The following is a 19,162-nucleotide window of genomic DNA, read 5'->3' on the forward strand; positions in this document are numbered from 1 at the left end:
GAAGAATCAGCAGCCCCGACCCGCCTCGATCCAGCTGTCTACGAAGGTCATCTGTTAGGGCGACCAGAGCCGTCTCAGTCCCATGACCAGCGCGGAAGCCGGACTGGAATGGATCCAGAGCCGATGTTTCATCCAGAAACCCACCAAGCTGTTCAGCAACCGCTCTCTCAATCACCTTACCCAGGAACGGAAGATTCGAAACCGGGCGGTAATTGGATAGATCTAAAGGATCTAATGATGTTTTCTTTAAGAGCGGGCGCACCACTGCCTCCTTCAGTTCCCCTGGGAATGTCCCCGTGCCAAGGGACAAATTGATGATATCCCCCAGGAGGGCCCGCACCTCGTCTGGACACGCTCTAATCAGCCAAGACGGGCACGGGTCGAGAGGACAGGTGGTGGGCTTTCCAGCTCGGAGGAGTCTGTCCACATCGGCTGGGGATATCTGGTCGAAGTGGTCCAATACTGGACCCGAGGACAGTCGAGGGGCCTCCAGTTCCTTTATTGTATCCAAATTGGCAGGGAGGTCATGGCGGAGCGACAAGACCTTCTCCGCAAAAAAGCTCGCAAATGCCTCACAGCCGTGTGTCAATTTGTTATTTAAATTTGGCTGTCCCTCAAGGGACGTTAAAGACCTGATTATACTAAATAATTGCGCTGGGCGAGAGCTAGCGGATGCAATGGAGGCCGAGAAGTATGACTTCTTAGCAGCCTTCACCGCCATCTCGTAGGTTTTCATAAAAGCCCTATAAGATGTTCTTGAGGCTCCGTCACGGGCACCCCGCCATACTCGCTCTAGCCGTCTGAGGTCCCGCTTCATTTTCCGGAGCTCCTCGGTAAACCAGGGAGCCCGGTTTCTGCGGGGTCGCAGAGGGCGCTTAGGTGCGATCTCATCGATGGCTGCCAGGAGCTGGGCATTCCAGCCCTCAACAAGCTCAGTCAATGAGTCGCCAGGGGGAGCAAGGTCCCGCAAGGCTTGGCGGAATCTCTCAGGGTCCATCAGCCTCTGCGGGCGAGCCCAAATTGGCTCGCCACCTAAGCAGGGTGGGGGTGGAAAGTCAATCCTGGCTTTCAGAGCGTAGTGATCAGACCATGGCACCTTAATCGAAGGAGACATGATCACATCTATACCGACGCCAAAGATCAAATCCAGCGTGTGGCCTGCTTGATGTGTGGGGCCCGAAACAAACTGGGAGAGCCCTAGTGTCGCCATGGAAGACACCAGGTCCAGAGCCTGTGAGGAGGGAGTGGCATCAGCATGGATGTTGAAGTCCCCCAATACCAATAGGTTAGGGAACTCCAAGGCCCAGCCGGCCACCGCCTCCAATAGGCCTGACAGGGTGGCTGCTGGTGCGCTAGGTGGCCGGTACACCAGCCAGACAGCCAAGCTCTCCTCGGAGCCCCACACTAGGCCAACACATTCGATGCCAGGGATCGATGGCGATGGTAGAGCCCTGAAAGGACAATCTTCCCGGATTAATAATGCCACCCCTCCCCCCCGGCCCACAGTCCGCGACTGGTGGAGGACAGAGAAACCCGGGGGCGCCATCTCTCGTAAGGTAACTGTTGCCCCTTCGCGCACCTAGGTCTCCGTCACACAAGCCAGGTCGACCCCCTGCGAGATAAAGAAATCTCGCAGGGTGGCGGTTTTATTGCCTATAGACCTGGCATTGCACAGCACCAGTGACAGAGGTGAGTAATCCTTGCTCACCCTACCCTCGTCCCTCGGGATGGGGTGCAGATTGGAAAGGGTACGAGCGTATCCATATCTCGATCCCCTTCGCCTGTAACATCTGCCCCCACCGCCATACCTCCCTCGCCCCTCCACGGTAGCAATCCCAGGCCTCATAGTGGCCCCCATTGATGGCAATTAATATTATTCTTTCGCAGCCTAGAACAATAAAACCTTAAAACAATAAAAACAAAAAACAAAAACAACCCAGAAAACAATAAAACAATACAAACAAAAACTGCAAAAATTACAAATTCATCAAAATCTAACAAATTCCCCAGCCCACCCAAACATCCATCCCACCCCCATATATAGAATCGAAAGGGAAAGGGAAATATTAAAAAACAAAAACAAAACAAAACATGTTAAAAAGAGCTCTGCACTCCTCCGGGTCCTCCTGGGCAGTAGCAGCATCAATGGCAACAACCATCCTTGTGAGGCCCCACCCTGGGCCAGATAGTAAGTGGCAGGAGCAGTCCTTGTGAGGCCTGTCAGGCCCTCCCTAGGCCAGGTGGTAAGTGGCAAGAAGGAGCAGGGCCCTCAGGCACTCACGCAGGAGAGTCTTCCTGGGCAGCAGAGCAGTCCTTGTGAGGCCCCAGGCCCCGCCCCAAGCCAGATGGTAAGTGGCAAGAGCAGGGCCCTCAGGCACTCACCACAGGGGAGTCTTCCTGGGCAGCAAAAAGATGAGCATTGTTACCTTTTCTTTATATCTGAGAAAAACAAAAGATGAGCATTGTTACCTTTTCTTTATATCTGAGTTTAGAGAAGTGCAAGTGGCCTATAATCTCAGGCAACAATAAGCAGAATTTAGCAGAATGTGTGCACACAGATTTTGTCACAATCTCAATTTAAAACACACACACACAACTCTACTCTAGTTTTACACTGCAGCAGTATCTTGAAAATGTGAACTCTGATAGATATAAAAATATTCAGCTCACAAGGGGCTAAAGCAGATGCTTTTGGAGTCCAGTCTTCATAGCTGTCCGAAACCAAATGAAGAAATATTTAAATTGCACAATGTCCTCCGAGTGCATGACTCAGTACCAGCTCAGTGTTCTGCAGCGTTTATTAGTGAAAATCATCAATAAGCATTACCAATTTAAATCAGGGTTTAGAAGCACATTAATTCCAAGTAGTTTAAAGTCAGTTTACAGTAATTAAAACTAGGACCGCTGCCCCCCACTTCAAGCAACAGGGAGCTTCGTTTTCCTTAAGATCAGGTATTTTCCTGATTCTGCTCTGCCCTCTAGTGGTTTTTGCTATTACTATACCTCTCCAGAGGGACTTGCCTGTTTTATTGTGAAAGCAGATATTAGGACCCATTTACAGAACACTGTAACACTGACATTTGTGTGCCAATTAACCAGCTAGATAATTAGCCACTGTCACTATTCGCCATTAATAGTCTTATTCATTATAAATTTGTCTGCTCTCCCCCTTTTAAAGCTATCCAAGTTGGTGGCCATCATTGCATCTTGTGGTAGTGTGCAATGTGCAGAAGTCCCTCCTATTATTTGACCTGAATTTTCCAACATTAAGGTTAACTGGGTGTCCCTGGGTTCTAGTATTATAAGAGGGAGAAAATTCTCTCTAGCCATTAGGCTTTGCATAATTGTTGAAACCTCCATCAGGTTTTCCCTCACTTGCTTTTTTTTAAAATCAAGAGCTCTAAATGTTGTAAACTTTTCTATACAAGAATGCTCTAGCCTCTTGATCAAGTTGGTTGTCACTTTTCTGAACACTTGTCATCTCTACAATATTATTTTTGAAGTAAGACAACCACTTTCGATTACCTGCCCTTGCTGGCAGGGTGTAAGTGATATTTCCTATTCCCACCAGATTTCTGAGGACCAGATTCTTCCTTTGGTGGATAGATCGCTTTCTCCATTAACTTGCATTAACTGCTTGTGCACATTTCACGCAGGTGTTGGTTTTTAAATTGACATTTCAAGCACTTCTCACATTGCATGATACAAGATGCAGTACAAGTGACTTAAGACACTAATACTTTTTATTGCACTTTACAATGGCACACACTCCAGAAAGCTATTATAAACTGAGAAGATGCAACATTGTATTCCAATGTGCCACATTCGCAGCAGTTGTACAGTATTAGCAAAAAACAAAAACCCAGCACAATGCTGCCTCACAAATGAAAGGTGCTGCAGTGTGGATTACACCCTAATCCTCTGTGCTGTAATATAGGATAATAATACTGGTTTATTTCACAGGAGTAATTTAATGACTTCTGAGATAAAGCATGTAAAATAAATAAAACTTTGAACAGCTGAGGGTAGTTCATGAAAGCAGAGAATTACAGTAGTATTAGAATTATTATTGTTATACGGTGTTTATATGCCAAATATTCTTCAAAACTGTATGTTTGTGCAAACCCATATATTCCACCCTCCACGTTGATGAAGGGTATCAAATAGTCCGATACTCTCCTCTGCTATACGGGCTGGGAAACTTATGCCTGAAACCCTGGAGAGCAAGCGGTCAAAGGTATTAATATTAGGCAGTTTTCTCATCTAATCATTTCCATGGTTTCGTTTTAATCTGTCAGAGAGCTGCAACAAGAGGAATACTACAGAATATTTAGGCTAGACATAAAAACAAAACCAGTAAACGGTATAACGCCTCCTCATCAAACGGCTCTAATTAATAGCATCTGCCACCGTTTACACCCTTCAGCCAATCCTAGCAACAGTCCTACGACGGCGATTTTCTATGCGCACGCCTAAAAACGACTCAGTCACGCGCGCCCGTTCATTCAATTGCGATAAATACGGAGACGCTGCGGGTTTAAGTAAGACCGAGTCACGTGCTGACGTCACCGCGCGCGTGATGTGAAAGAGATCGCTCTATCTCGCCGACAGAGCTATAAAAACGGTTGAGTGACACGTAGCCTCAACTTCTGAATTCTTCACTAGTGTCTCTCTCTCTCTCTCCCCCCCCCCCTTCGCTGAGAAAGAGCTGAAACGTATTATTGGGACTGAAATATTCGCATAAACAAGCAAACAAGATTTCCCACACAAACAAGAGCTGGATTTCACTGTTGTTGGGTTTTTTTGGTTTTTTTGGTGGGTGGATCGGAGGGAACCACCGTATGCAGTGGGGCCCCGTGAAAGCTCGTGCAATATTATTATTATTATTATTATTATTATTATTATTATTATTAACAGCAGCAATGATAATACTACTAATATCTCTTCTATGCCACTTTATATTTTTAAGGAAAAAAAGTGGTTTACATTAAAACAGCCAGGAAAAAAATTACAAAGAAAGTAAAATGTAAAGTATACATCCATTTAGAGCAACATAACATCACTCCTGATTCTAAACTTGTCCATAGATGGGGGGGAGACAGTTCTCACTTCCGTCCCGGGGAAGGCGACTTCTCTGATGGAAACCCGGAAACTCCCTATCCTGATAAGGCGACGCTTCACTCTCTATTTTTCTTTCATAGATACAGTATATCTACCTATGTATATCTCTCTGCGGCGACCCGAGCGGGCCTTCGTTTCTTCCCTTTTCTCTCCGGCGAGCGGTTGGTTTGGGCGGCTCGGGTGGGCGGGGCTTCTCTTGACAGGCACAGCGCGAGGAGGAACCGCCGACGGTTGGGCTGTGTGGCCGTTGGGCCCCTTCGCGAGAAGCCCCGCCTCTCTCCCCTCCCCGCCGCGTCCCGCGCTTCTCCGGGTGCCGCAGTGGGGGGGCTCCGAGGAGTCCTCCTTCCCGCTTGTTGTGTCGCGCGGGCCGAGAGGGGGAGGGAGGAGGAGGAGAAGATGTTCGAGAGCCTGCGCGAGCGGCTGCTGAGCGTCCAGCAGGATTTGACCTCGGGGTGAGTTAACTGCCGCCTCCGCTGCCGCGAGAAAGTTCCTGAAAGTCCCTGAGGTGCTGAGGGAAGGGAGAGCCCGCGGAGTAAGGGGCTGCCCTTTGGGGCTCCGCTGACTAGGGACGCGTCGTGGGGCGTTGAGGGTTTGCCGCGGAAAGTTGCGGTTAAAACGCCCCCTAGGAAGGAGGCGACTTTTGAGGCACTTTGGGAATGAGCCCCGTGGTGGAATTCACTGGGGCTTTACTTCGGAGTAAACGCGCGTCGTGTGGCGGTGTAAGAAGCGCGTTCGCGTTTGTGGGCGGATTGCCTGCTAACTACCGACACCAGGTGCGTGTTGTGATGATGGGGCGTGTGGCGTGGCCCGCCTCGGGTTTTCTTCTTTCTAATACGCTGCCGCAAATAGCACCAGTTGGTGCTGCACGAAAACCACGCGCTGTCAATTAGTTCTTGGCTACTTTAGCCCTGAATAAGAGTCACTTCCTATGTCCCGCCTTCCTTCCCAATGTTGCTAAATGAACTTTGGACTTGGTAATTCGGTGTTGTTTTTTAAAAATCACTCAGGCTGCTTATCACCTGATCGTGCGGTGTTGTGTTTTTTTAAAAAAGGGGATTGGAGCTTTTGCTAGCTTGCAACTGATTGCTTTCCTGTCAGAGTACATTATCTGTAAGGTAAGCTCGTTTTGGAACAAGAGCCCAGCCAATAGGACCCCTTTCCTTTTTTAAAAAAATGCATACTATATATAAAAAAGTTAATGATAAAGGTTTGGGACTCATAACGTTGCAGGCACCTTCCCAGTTCGTGTGATTTTATTGGCCTGCTTTTTAAAAAGGCTGATAGAAGATACAGTACTAGTTTTCAATTGCGCTTCTTATAAGGGCTGTTTTCCATGTTACCAGGGGAGGACCTGTTCATTTGGGCGAATGGGGCACTGCTCCACCAATCTCAGTCTGTCGTCGCTCCCACCTGTCTCCCTCTTACTTCCAATCAGGCCAAGGGGTGGCACTGCCTGTCAGCTTCTTCCTCTGCACTCTCAGTGTTGCCCTTGGGGAACTCATGGGGGGGGGGGCAATATTGTTAATAGGCTCTGCCAGGCGTTGGCTGTGGTTCCACCTACTGTTGGTCTCCTGCAGTGGCAGAGCGTATGCCTGCGCTACCCAGGGCAGGCGCGGGAGTGCACATCTGTGGGGGGCAGAGGGTGCCTTACCGGGCGCCACAGTCCGAGGAAGGATAGGGCTGGGGAAGCTGCCGCCCCCTCTCCTCCTGCTCTCCACCACTGGGTCAGGCCTATCCCAGCGGCAGAGCTGCCACAACCAGGCACCACTCTCCTGCTCTTTGCTGCTGCGTCAGATATGACCTGATGGCAGAGCCGCTGTGACTGGACGCGCCCCGTTGTAGCTCTCTGTTGCTGGGTCAGGCGTGACCCAGTGGCAGAGCTTCTGCGGCAAGGTGCACCATGGCCAAGGAAGCTAGGCGGCAGCATTGCCACCCATTCTCATGCTTTCCTCCCCTGGGTCAGACCTGACCCAGGAGTGGAGCTACGGCCAGGCTCAGCTTCTCACTCAAAGGAGACTGCTGTGGGGGCACCTGTTTGCACCCCCTCACAAAATTACACCTGGGGCCATGGCCCCCATGGACTCCCCCCACGCTATGCCTCTGGTCTCCTGATCTCTGCCCTACCAGAACCAGTGAGCACCACCAGCTACCACTCTTCTTGTTCATATGTGGAATCGAGCTATGTTCTTGTTGATTTTGAAGTATAATGAGAAAGTTGGAGTATGCCTGCTAGTATATCCAGGCCTGAGTCATTAGTGTGCCTGGGTACATTACAATGATTGATTCACTAATGGCTAGCATGAGTATTTCCACCAAGCTTATAATGTGACAGGCCCTCTTTCATGGGCGTAGCCAGGATGGGGGGCAAGCTTTATGTTAGGTAGGGCAGAACTGAGTTATCTGTGATGTGATTTGTCAGTTAAGCATTTTTATTTATTTACTTTTAATTACTTACAGTCCTTCCCTGCTACATGGTTTAAGCTGACTAAGTGGCATGGAGTTATATGATACCAGAGAAATGGGGGGCTGGAGAGGTATCAAAATAGGTGGAGGAGCTGGACTGATATATCCAGTGAGGTTTATAAGTGGCAGGAGAAATGCAGAAGAAGGGGGAACACTTAATAAACCTTAATAAATTGCCTTGTTTTGAGTCTCACCACTTTTCCTGTGTGTGTGTTTTAGGCTGAAGACCTTGAGCGACAAATCAAGAGAGACTAAAATAAACAAGCAGAGGTGCTGTTGGATATTCTTAAATTATGCTTTATGAAAATTGCATAAGCAAAATTCAGTTTATTGCATGATGTTTACATGGCATAACAAATACTGTAGTCTGTTCTATTGAATAACATTAAGAAGCTTATAGTAGCAGGTTTTCTTCTTTTTTGAAAATTTCCAGTATAAGTTGTTGTATAATTGTTAATATTTGCAACAGCAATGTAAAAAAGGTAGCTTTGTGATCTAAATATTAATTAGAAAAGTACTGTAGGACTTCAACACTTAACTAACACATTCTGTTATTTTTTATTACAGGTTTATACAGTGTTCACCAGAGTTTTCTGCTGGATTACTCTTATTGAGCAAGTAAATTCTGTCATTTAAACTTCTGTTGAATTTCAGTTATTTATAATTCTTGTTTATTTTTCTAGAGGCATGGTTGTAGTTAGTAAGGAAAGATACTGTAGCACTTTGCCTTGTTCCCCTTGTTTACTTCAATATTCAGTAGCAAAAAATTAATTCTTTTTAAAAGTGAGTGTTTTCATTGATCCTATTGATAATAATAATAATAATAATAATAATAATAATAATAATAATAATAATATTTTTTTATTTATATCCCGCCCTCCCCAGCCGAAGCCGGGCTCAGGGCGGCTAACAACAATAAAACAGTACAAAGGTACAGCATAAACAACATTCTATTTTTTTAAAATGATATTTATTAAAAGTTTAACAATTACAGAAAAAAGAAAAAAAAGAAAACAACACAAAATTTAACAAGACATACATTACAATACTTAAAAAGGAAACCATAAAAAACAATACAACAATATAACAAAAAAGAACAATAACACTAAAAATCCAATATTCCATATCTTTATCTTTCATTTACTTGTTTTATCGACCTCCTCACACCTCCCTTTTTGTATTCTCGTTCAATTAATTGTTTCAGCAAATTCTTTCCATCTTTCACAATTTTTGTTCTATAACTTATCTTAACAGTCTAACCTATTTATTAACTCAGCAAATCCTTTCCATCTTTAACTGTATTCTGTCATTAAATTACCTTAATTTATTTTAACCTTATCTTACCATAAAAAGCCTTAAAACTTAATACTTATTTATACATAACTCCTTATATCATTTCCACTAAAGCCCAAGTAGTTTCATTTCAACATTTTTCCTGTTGTTGTTGTTTAGTCGTTTAGTCGTGTCCGACTCTTCGTGACCCCATGGACCAGAGCACGCCAGGCACTTCTGTCCTCCACTGCCTCCCGCAGTTTGATCAAACTCATGCTGGTAGCTTCAAGAACACCATCCAACCATCTCATTCTCTGTCGTCCCCTTCTCCTTGTGCCCTCCATCTTTCCCAACATCAGGGTCTTTTCCAGGGAGTCTTCTCTTCTCATGAGGTGGCCAAAGTATTGGAGCCTCAGCTTCACGATCTGTCCTTCCAGTGAGCGCTCAGGGCTGATTTCCTTCAGAATGGAGAGGTTTGATCTTCTTGCAGTCCATGGGACTCTCAAGAGTCTCCTCCAGCACCATAATTCAAAAGCATCAATTCTTCGGCGATCAACCTTCTTTATGGTCCAGCTCTCACTTCCATACATCACTACTGGGAAAACCATGGCTTTTACTATACGGACCTTTGTTGGCAAGGTGATGTCTCTGCTTTTTAAGATGTTGTCTAGGTTTGCCATCGCCTTTCTCCCAAGGAGCAGGCGTCTTTTAATTTCGTGACTGCTGTCACCATCTGCACTGATCATGGAGCCCAAGAAGGTAAAATCTCCCACTGCCTCCATTTCTTCCCCTTCTATTTGCCAGGAGGTGATGGGCCCAGTGGCCATGATCTTTGTTTTTTTGATGTTGAGCTTCAGACCATATTTTGCGCTCTCCTCTTTCACCCTCATTAAAAGGTTCTTTAATTCCTCTTCACTTTCTGCCATCAAGGTTGTGTCATCTGCATATCTGAGGTTGTTGATATTTCTTCCGGCAATCTTAATTCCGGCTTGGGATTCATCCAGCCCAGCCTTTCGCATGATGAATTCTGCATATAAGTTAAATAAGCAGGGAGACAATATACAGCCTTGCCGTACTCCTTTCCCAATTTTGAACCAATCAGTTGTTCCATATCCAGTTCTAACTGTAGCTTCTTGTCCCACATAGAGATTTCTCAGGAGACAGATGAGGTGATCAGGCACTCCCATTTCTTTAAGAACTTGCCATAGTTTGCTGTGGTCAACACAGTCAAAGGCTTTTGCATAGTCAATGAAGCAGAAGTAGATATCTTTCTGGAACTCTCTAGCTTTCTCCATAATCCAGCGCATGTTTGCAATTTGGTCTCTGGTTCCTCTGCCTCTTCTAAATCCAGCTTGCACTTCTGGGAGTTCTCGGTCCCAGAAGCCTTCCTTGTAGAATTTTAAGCATAACCTTGCTAGCGTGTGAAATGAGTGCAATTGTGCGGTAGTTGGAGCATTCTTTGGCACTGCCTTTCTTTGGGATTGGGATGTAGACTGATCTTCTCCAATCCTCTGGCCACTGCTGAGTTTTCCAAACTTGCTGGCATATTGAGTGTAGCACCTTAACAGCATCATCTTTTAAAATTTTAAACAGTTCAGCTGGAATACCATCACTTCCACTGGCCTTGTTATTTGCAGTGCTTTCTAAGGCCCATTTGACTTCACTCTCCAGGATGTCTGGCTCAAGGTCAGCAACCACACTACCTGGGGTGTACGAGACATCCATATCTTTCTGGTATAATTCCTCTGTGTATTCTTGCCACCTCTTCTTGATGTCTTCTGCTTCAGTTAGGTCTTTACCACTTTACCACATTTTTCCTAACACTCATTAATTTTACACTAATTCTCAAAATGAATTTTTAAAAACTTTCTTCCAATCTTCATCCAACGTCTCTTCTTCCTGGTCTCGGGTTATGTCAGTCCTTTCTATCCATTCCATCTAGTCCATCAACCTGGTGATCTTCTGTCCGAGGCTCTTAAGTCTTTTCCATGTCCCTTCTGCAGATCTTCTTCTTGTTTATACCTGCACTTTACTTTGTCTTTTGCTGATCTTATTCTTAATTTCCTTCCTTTCTCATTGAGGAGTAGGTCTCGGGGAGACTCCAACCCAACCATGTCTCCATCTCCCCTTCGGCAGGTCAGCCCATTCTCCACAGTCAGCACTGTAATCCAAAAAGTATTTGTAGGCATGTTTCAAAGTCCCTCCAAAGTTAAGAACCCCCACAACTCCAGACTCCCCCTGGCCCAAAACCATATCCCAAAAGCCGAGACATCCCTGCATAGGGGGGTCCATCCAACTTCCCATCTCCAAACCAAACAGTACTCCATCTCTCCAAATCTGACTTTCTCCAGATTCAGTCGTCAAAGACAGCAGCTTATGTTCCAACAAGCCTCGGGTCTCTCCATTTGTGTTACTTGAGGTTCAACAACAACCTCCTCCATTATCTTCTGCACTTGCCCTGTCAAAGCAGATTCCTGGGTTGGTTCCTGAGTGGTTTCTATATGAGTATTCACTGTTTGTCCAAAATTACTGACTGCAACAGTCATCAAATCCATCTTCTCATGCAGCTGCTCCAACAAAGCACTTGTCTTGCAAAAAGCAAGCACCAAAACTTCTTCTAAGCACATTCTTATCCAAGGTCAAAGTCTGGTCTCACGATCCTTAATCTCCACAGCTGTGGAATTCCCCAGATCGACTCCAGCAACAGTTTAACAAGCTCCCTCTAGAGGAGACAATTTCTATTTGTATCCATCTTTTGAAAGCAGGTCCAGCAAGAAAAAAAAATTACTTTCGTTTTTCAAATATTTTGTTTCTTTTAAATGCAAAAGGCAACACTGGAATCAATATGTTTCTCTTTTTTAACTATCTGTCAAAAGACGTTTCATTCACAGTCGATGAACTTCCCCAAAACGTCTGTCTCTGACACCCCGTTCCCAGGTTCGAGATGGTGGAAATTTATCTTTCTTTACTCTCTCTCCTGCAGGTTTAAACAATCTAAGATTCCCCCCCTCTTCTCCTGCTTCCCAGAGGGGTTTTGGTAATTTTAACTGAAGGAAATTTAGTCCTTTATATACAACTTTCCAGACTTTAGCTTGCAAAATTTTTGCTTCAGTCTATTTACAGAAGCGGAAGGCGGACTTCCTGTTTAGAACCTTCCCGCTTCGGTGCCAAATTAAAATGTTTCGTAGTCCAATTTTCCGTTCTACTCACGGGTAGTTGTTTAGAGTCCAATTGTCCACAGGAAAAAGTCAGCGCTCTCCGGCAACGGCTGTGCGGCTTCACTCCGTAAAAGTAGCAGTCGATTCAAAACACCGCGCCACTCACCCCACTTCGCTTCGGATCCCCTAAAAAGGGTTTCCCCGCGAGTAGGGGAGGCGCTCTTGGTGTCGGCCAAATCCCACATTCCCAGGCTTCCTCCCCCTGGGATTTTTGAAGGGTCTCCGCCTTCGCTGCGGCGGCAAGACCCAATTTTCACGGAGCGGGTTCCTCTCGGTCAGAGGAACTCCGCCATTGCCCGGAAGAGCATAAACAACATTCTAAAATCATTCATTATAAAATTAATTAATTCAATACCTTAGTATGGTTAGCATTTGGTTACTTATATGGAGCTAAAGTGGAACAAAAAACTTAGTATGCATTTCTAAAAACATAAGTCCCATTGAGTTTAGTGGGGCTTGAGCACAAACACTATTGGTAGTGCAGCCTGGTTAAGCATGGCTAAGATGAAGATAGGGAAACCATATCCTTGTTTTTAAGGAAAATTAAGGTTTTTCATTCTTCTGTGTTTTATTTGTGAATGTGTGGTTTGTTTCTGGCAATTGTTCAGCAGTCTAGAACCCCTCTAAGCCTTGTTTAGCTGTGTAGGGTAACTGCTTATCTTAGAAATTTGGCTTTCATTTAAAAGTTGTGTTATTGGCCCAGGTTTTACACCTTGTGGTTTCTAAGAGCTTAAGAGATGTGAATCTGGATAAGGCTCCAGTGCTAACGGAGTTTTTAAATATAAACATGTTTTCATATTGTGATCTTAAGCTGCAATCCTGCAGAATCCTCTGTAATACTTGCTAGCAAATAGATGTGCATAGAACTGTGCAATTAATCTTTGCAAAATTCTGAAAAAAATGCTTGCTTTCTAAGCCTTGACATCTCGAGTGCTTTGAGTTCAAGATTGTTTGACTTAATACATTATGAACAGTTTTTCTTGGTAGCTATATATATATATATTCTTACAGCAAATAAACACTTTAGTTCAGGACAGCTTGGTGAGCTTGTGGCCATAACCTTAAATATAAGTCCAATGATATCACTGTTTTGTTTTGTGAAGATATGAAGATACTTGGGCAACTCTTCACAGAGGAGCAAAAGAATGTGCAAAAGCTGGAGAGGTAAAACATTAACAGAAACTAACATACAAACATTTTGTTTAAAAACTACTTTGCAGTTGTTTAGGTCAGTGTTTCCCAACCGGTGTTCCGCGGCACACTAGTGTGCCGCCGAACATTGCCTTGTGTTCCGTGGGAGGGAGACGGGCGAGTCGGGCGGCGAGGGGCGGCGGCGGCGAGCACACGCGGGGCGGCGAGCGAGCGAGCTCCCACATCCCATCGCCGCTCGCTTCGGCCGGCCTACTGGAGGAAGGCGCGAAAACCCGGCGGGTGGGCGCCAAGCAAGAAAGGCAGGAAGGCTCTGGTCCCTCCCCTCCCGGCGGGGCTCCCGCACGCACCTTTCTGCGCCGCCGCGTCCCGCCTGAGCAGCAACAGGAGGAGGAGGAGGGAGGCCAGCGCCGGCCGGGTCCCCCGGGGGAGCGGGCGCTCCGGGCTGCTCACCATACCCCGCGTCTCGGGCGCAGCAGCCGGCAGTCCGAATGCATCCCGAGCCGCGCTGCTCTCGCCTTGCCTCCTTCTTCGCGCCTCCTCCCGGCTCGCGCGCCGTCCCTGCGCGGATCCGTCCAGCCTCCGGCCGCCGCCGCCGCCCCCTCCTGTTCCTCTCCTTCCCCCACCCACCAACCCGCACGGCGCGCTCCCACCGCCCCCGATGGGCGCAACCACTTCCGGGTCCGCTGCAGCCGCCCCTTCCCCGCCTCCGGCAGCCGAAAGTCCCCCAGCGGAGCCCGTCTGGCCGCTCCCCCCGCTCCCTGCCCACCTCCCGGAGTTGAGGCGCCCTCTTTCGTTGCTTCGCGGGGAGGGAAAAAACTTTAACTTTTGTGCGTCCCTCCCGGCGTGACGCTGCGCGCTGACGTCACGGGGCGGGGCTTTAATGGTGGTGTGCCGCGAGATTTTTTTCCGGTAAACAGGTGTGCCGTTGCCCAAAAACGTTTGGGAAACACTGGTTTAGGTATTTTGCGTTTAGGAAGGTACACATCTCTCATATAAATGAGAATTCACCATGTAACATCTGTTTGAAAGAATGATCAGCATTCCTTAACTGGGAACCTGGTATTTTATGTAGAATGCAGCCCCATCCATGTCAGCTGAAAATCACCCACCCAGCTACCTCTACCTCTCTGCTGGCTCAGACAAACCACATGTTTGCAACATGCATGCCTTACTTAGAGGAGCCTTAGTTTATTCATCCCCCACATCCAGTGCATTATTAATTGCAGGCAACCATCCAGCACTTCCACACCTTCACTTGAGTTAAATGGTCTATCTTCACTTGACTTTGATGGATGTTCAGCTGAAGTGCTTGGCTATGTTCACACAAATGTACATGGCAGGGAAATTGAAGTGGCATGCTACTCACAGAATAATGGGGTTGTACAGGTTCCTGCAAATTGATACGTCTGTATTTCTGGGGAGCATGTGGGCTACATAGCTGTAAATCTTAAGCATGCTTCTAAATTCATATAACTAATACTAATAGGGAGCTTTGGAGGAAGGGTAGGATTCTAATGTAATAATTAAAAACCTTTGCAAAACTCAAGATGATCGCCAACAAAATTAAAATTATTCATATACATTTGCTTCCTGAAGTGGTTTAAGAGCAATAGGAATATAGCCACATGTCATCAAATCAAAACTCAAATCAATCTGATTACTTGCAAATAGAAACTAGTTGTACATTATATAAGTAAGTAAAACAAATAAATTGTACACAAATATACTTTTCTTTGGCATATTCCTGTTAAATATATTAGGCTTCAAATGTCAAAAATGTATTATAGAATTAAACCTATCTTACAGTATTGATGACAACGTCAAGGAGTTCCATATTCATGATTTGCTGGCTTTCTAAGGTGTGGCTTGCCTTGGATACTTACAGAATACCAAATATGTAACTGAAATTTCAGCAGAAGGTTTTATAAACTTTAAAATGTGTAGCAGAAATAATTGCTGAATTGGCATAAACTTTGATTTGATACCTGAATTTACAATTGTATTCTCAGTTAAAATCTATTGTTCCAATATTTTTCAAAAGAATAGTTGTCTTTCAACTTGTACAGCTGCAAAGGTTTGCCTTGTTAAAAGGAAAGACATGAATATGTTAATGGACACCTCAGGCCTAGGCGCCAAATGTGGCTCTTGAAGCCTCCCCCCCCCCCCGGACATTCACACCCCCTTCCCCTGGGTCATGTATCTCACTGGCCCTTCTTTGCATCTCCTTAAGTGCTTTTGCCTGGCTGGAATGTATTTTGTACTGTGATAATGACTCTTGCTTGCTGGAATGGAAGGCAAAGGGGTATGTGTGTGTATAGAGACTTTTAACTCTTGCATGGATGGAATGTAGTATTCTGTAGAATAAGATTTTGCGGCTCTGCCTCACCTATCACTGTGAAGGTTGCCTGCGAGCAAATGTGACCTCAGGCTGAAAAAAGTTCCCCATCCCTGCAGTAATAAAGAGCTGACTGACTAGACTATGGGATATTGGAATACATAATGCAAAGTGTTAAAATTAATGTTAAATTGAGAGTTTATCATAATCAGAATTCGCATTGCAAAGTAAATAACATCCATTCACTTTTGGAGAGACCATGGCCAGGTGTATGAGGAATACTTTTGCAAACTTGGAAAAATATTTAGTGTAGTGTATTAGCATAACTTTGAATATATTTTTGTTTTATTTGAAATTTGTTTTATCTGTATTTTGCACTGGAAATATTGTGAATTGAAATGTGTAGCTATTTAAGGCTTTAGCAGCTGACTCATGAGCCCTATCAGAGGTTTGGAGAGTTAAAATAAATTTAATAATGTTAGTTTTATCCTTGGCTTTAAACATTGCAGCTGGTGGATAGTGAAGTTGTGATGCTTTCTGCTCACTGGGAGAAGAAGAGAAGCAGTCTCTTAGACCTTCAGGAACAGCTCCAGCAAATTCCGGGTTTTTTAGCAGATTTGGAATCTACAACCACTAGCTTGAGTAAGTGTGTGTGTTCCGCTTTATTTATTTAAAGAATTGTCTCACCTTTTAGGAAGCTTTCCCATAAGCAGCTTGAAAATTATGAATATACAAATGTTAAAACATCACAGCTAAAAATTTAGTAATGGTATATTAAAGGTATAATAATAAGAATCGGCATACAAAAATTAAAACTATTCTTAATAATGCTTTTAAGGAATGTTTCAAGGCACAGAAGGAGGAGGATTGCCAGATTTCCCTAGGGGGAGAGTTCCATAATTGAGGTGTTGCTGCAGAAAGGTCCTGTCTCTGGTACCCTGGGAGATAAAAGAGCAAGACTTGGAAGGTTATATTTAATCCCATGTATGAATGTGGGCAAAGGTATTTCTTTAAATAGTCGCATCCCAGAGCATGAGCTTCTTCAGTTGAGTCCATACACAAATTGATAACCAGTGTTAGATTCAAGTATGTGGTCACCCTATTTCAATTTCTAAATTGTCTTTAAGGGAAGTCTAATGTAGAGAGGTAGTCTTAGCTGCAAATGCCATGTAGGCCTCTATTGTTAAAATTTGATATAGGAGAACCACTTCTCCTACATCAAGCTGTGTAGTTCATTCTTCAGGAAGTGTGCAGCCCCATCTGGAGCAGGTTATATATCTCCATCCAAATCAGATAGATTCCCAACTAACAGCATGTTTGTGCTGTCTGGATTAAGCTTCAATCTGTTAATCTTCCTCTCATTCAGTATTGCCTGAAGACACTGATGCCAAGTTTCTGCTACCTTCTTGGGGTTAATTGATGTACATTTGTTAATTTTTATCATATAAGATATCTTCTCTTGTGCCATTATTTTAGTATTTGTGAAGTTGTTAATCTACTATTTGGAAAGCTCTCTAAAGCACAATTTTAAAAAAAGAGTAAAAGTAAATTGGCAAATGCTTGACATTTGTAAAGTTCATTGTAGGTAGTAAGAAAATAGGGACCCCTAGTCATGTAAACTACCTGGAGCTTTGTAAAGTCTCCACTAGGGGGTGCTCGATTGCTACTTTTCCAGAAATCACTATCTAGAATGAGGAAGAGGGGAGCATTGAGGACCACATTCCCTCTTGGCCAATCATCTGGGACTGCATGCCAGTGGTGGGTGGGGCCAAAACAAGAGTTAGCCTGGCCAGAATTCATATTGCATGTACGCCCCCCCCCGCACCATTGCATATATTATATGCATACAGTGTGACTCATCAGCACATACCACATAAAGGCCAGCTTCTATTCACCCCGTCCAAAAACAATTGGGCTTGGGAAAAATCATTTTAGCTTTATGCCTAATTTTTTGGGGTGATATTAATGGGGATTGCAGCTGCGGTTTGTAGGGTTAACACCCCCCCCCAAGCTGCACTCTCCATGAATATTGTGTCCTCCCCCCAGCAACTAAGATTAAAAACAACCTAACCAACTGGTTTCATTTGATTGGAGTTGATTGGATTTCATTTCATTGGAACCTATTGAAGTGGTTCTTTTCAGCCTAACCATGGTGTGTGTTGGGCTGTGTGTGTGTGTTTCACAGCATATGTGGAGCATGCAAGTTTAGAACATCCGGCCTTTATTGAGACTGCTTGTTTCCCGTTGAATGGTATAGTTTAATGTAAATAACCAAATACCCTACATTGTAAGTACAAAAACCTACTCAAACAGTATGTGGGGTTTAAATGATTCCTCAGTTCCTTAAATAGACAAAAACATGTACAATTAACATAGATAAAAAGTTTAACAGTTGTGCAAGTAAAACAATGCAATAATTAGGAGTTGTGAATTGTTGGTAAAAACAATGATGATCATCATAGACCATACAACTGTAACATGCTGTAAAGAGCCTGTGAACACTCATCATATTTTACAACCACAAGAGGAGGGCAGGCAATAATGGAGCACTAAATTTTGTTTAATGCTGTTGGTGTGCGTGTGACACAGATGGTCTGTGTTGCTTCTTTCTCCATACACCATCTTGATCACTGTTGTGGAGTGGAAAGGGATTGCTCCCTGTGATGGGTGTCTACTGGGTCCTTCTGTGTGTGCTCCATAGGATGTTGCACCTTAGGATGTTTATGGAATAAAGTCACTAGATTTTTCTACATGGATCTTCTTTCATGTAGTGATTGTTCAGTGAAGCCTAGGCCAGTATTGTGGGAGAGTGTTGGTGGGAAGGGAAAAGGAGGGAAGAATAACCTTCTTTCCTCATTGGCCATATCCCCAGTCCTGTGATTAGTTTTGAGACATCACTTGTTTGCCAAGATAAGCAAATTTTTCCTTAAAATCACCACAAATTATGTTCCTAATGGTTTGCCTATTTTGATATTTGAATATCTTGTTACACAGTGCAACTGGAAGCAAATTTTAAGGAAATGGAAAATCATTTACTTTATCTTGAAGACCTCTGTGGACAGTGTGAATTGGAAAGATACAAGCATATGCAAGTACTACAGCTTGAAAATTACAAAAAGACTAAACGGTGAGTTTATTATGATTTTAAAGATTTATTTTTTATATTATTGACTGTGAATTCCTTCTTTTTTTTAAAAAAAGATTTTTATTGGTTTTACAAATTTTTTAAAAAAACAGACAAACACTTAAGAAAACAAACATACACGTATAAATTCATAACATATTTTCATAAACCTCTTTTCTGGGACTTCCCCATACCCCCCCTTTCTGCATCCCAATGTCTATAATTTTATAGCAACTCCCAGTTGTTACTTTCCAACCTCAGTCATCTTAGTCATCTCTATATTCTAACCTTATGTCACTGTATCCCTTTGTTCCTAAGAACCAAAACACTCTAACATTCATTGAGTTTATAATAGTCCTTAAGGTAACTTTTGAATTTTCTCCATTCTTCTTCCGCTGTCTCTTTTGTGAATTCCTTCTTTCTGTGCAAATATATGTTCATCTTAAATATCTTCTTGTCTGAGAATGGAAACTTGAG

General features: G+C 44.2%; 1 protein-coding gene and 1 long non-coding RNA gene across 4 annotated transcripts in view; one reads left to right on the forward strand and one right to left on the reverse strand.

Annotated features, from left to right (window-relative positions):
- Positions 1-5,247, reverse strand: part of LOC308593984 — a 7,150-nt gene extending 1,903 nt beyond the window's left edge. The window contains exon 1 of the long non-coding RNA XR_014011187.1: positions 2,671-5,247. This is a non-coding gene — a long non-coding RNA (uncharacterized lncRNA). The remainder of the gene's footprint in view (positions 1-2,670) is intronic.
- A 128-nt stretch (positions 5,248-5,375) lies between these two features.
- DTNBP1 (dystrobrevin binding protein 1) overlaps positions 5,376-19,162 on the forward strand; it is a 47,118-nt gene continuing 33,331 nt past the window's right edge. Inside the window, exons 1-6 of one of the 3 annotated variants that reach the window (XM_081206562.1) lie at positions 5,376-5,573; positions 7,804-7,854; positions 8,152-8,202; positions 13,178-13,238; positions 16,071-16,203; positions 18,556-18,688. In XM_081206562.1, the coding sequence (XP_081062688.1) occupies positions 5,518-5,573; positions 7,804-7,854; positions 8,152-8,202; positions 13,178-13,238; positions 16,071-16,203; positions 18,556-18,688 (485 nt within the window). In that variant the 5' untranslated portion in view covers positions 5,376-5,517. Of the gene's footprint in view, positions 5,574-5,675; positions 5,895-7,803; positions 7,855-8,151; positions 8,203-13,177; positions 13,239-16,070; positions 16,204-18,555; positions 18,689-19,162 lie in introns of those variants that run through there. The other 2 variants (XM_081206563.1, XM_081206564.1) reach the window with 2 other exon arrangements.

The sequence above is a fragment of the Podarcis bocagei genome (assembly GCF_964188305.1).
Source record: "Podarcis bocagei genome assembly, chromosome: 8".
Lineage (NCBI taxonomy): Eukaryota > Metazoa > Chordata > Lepidosauria > Squamata > Lacertidae > Podarcis > Podarcis bocagei.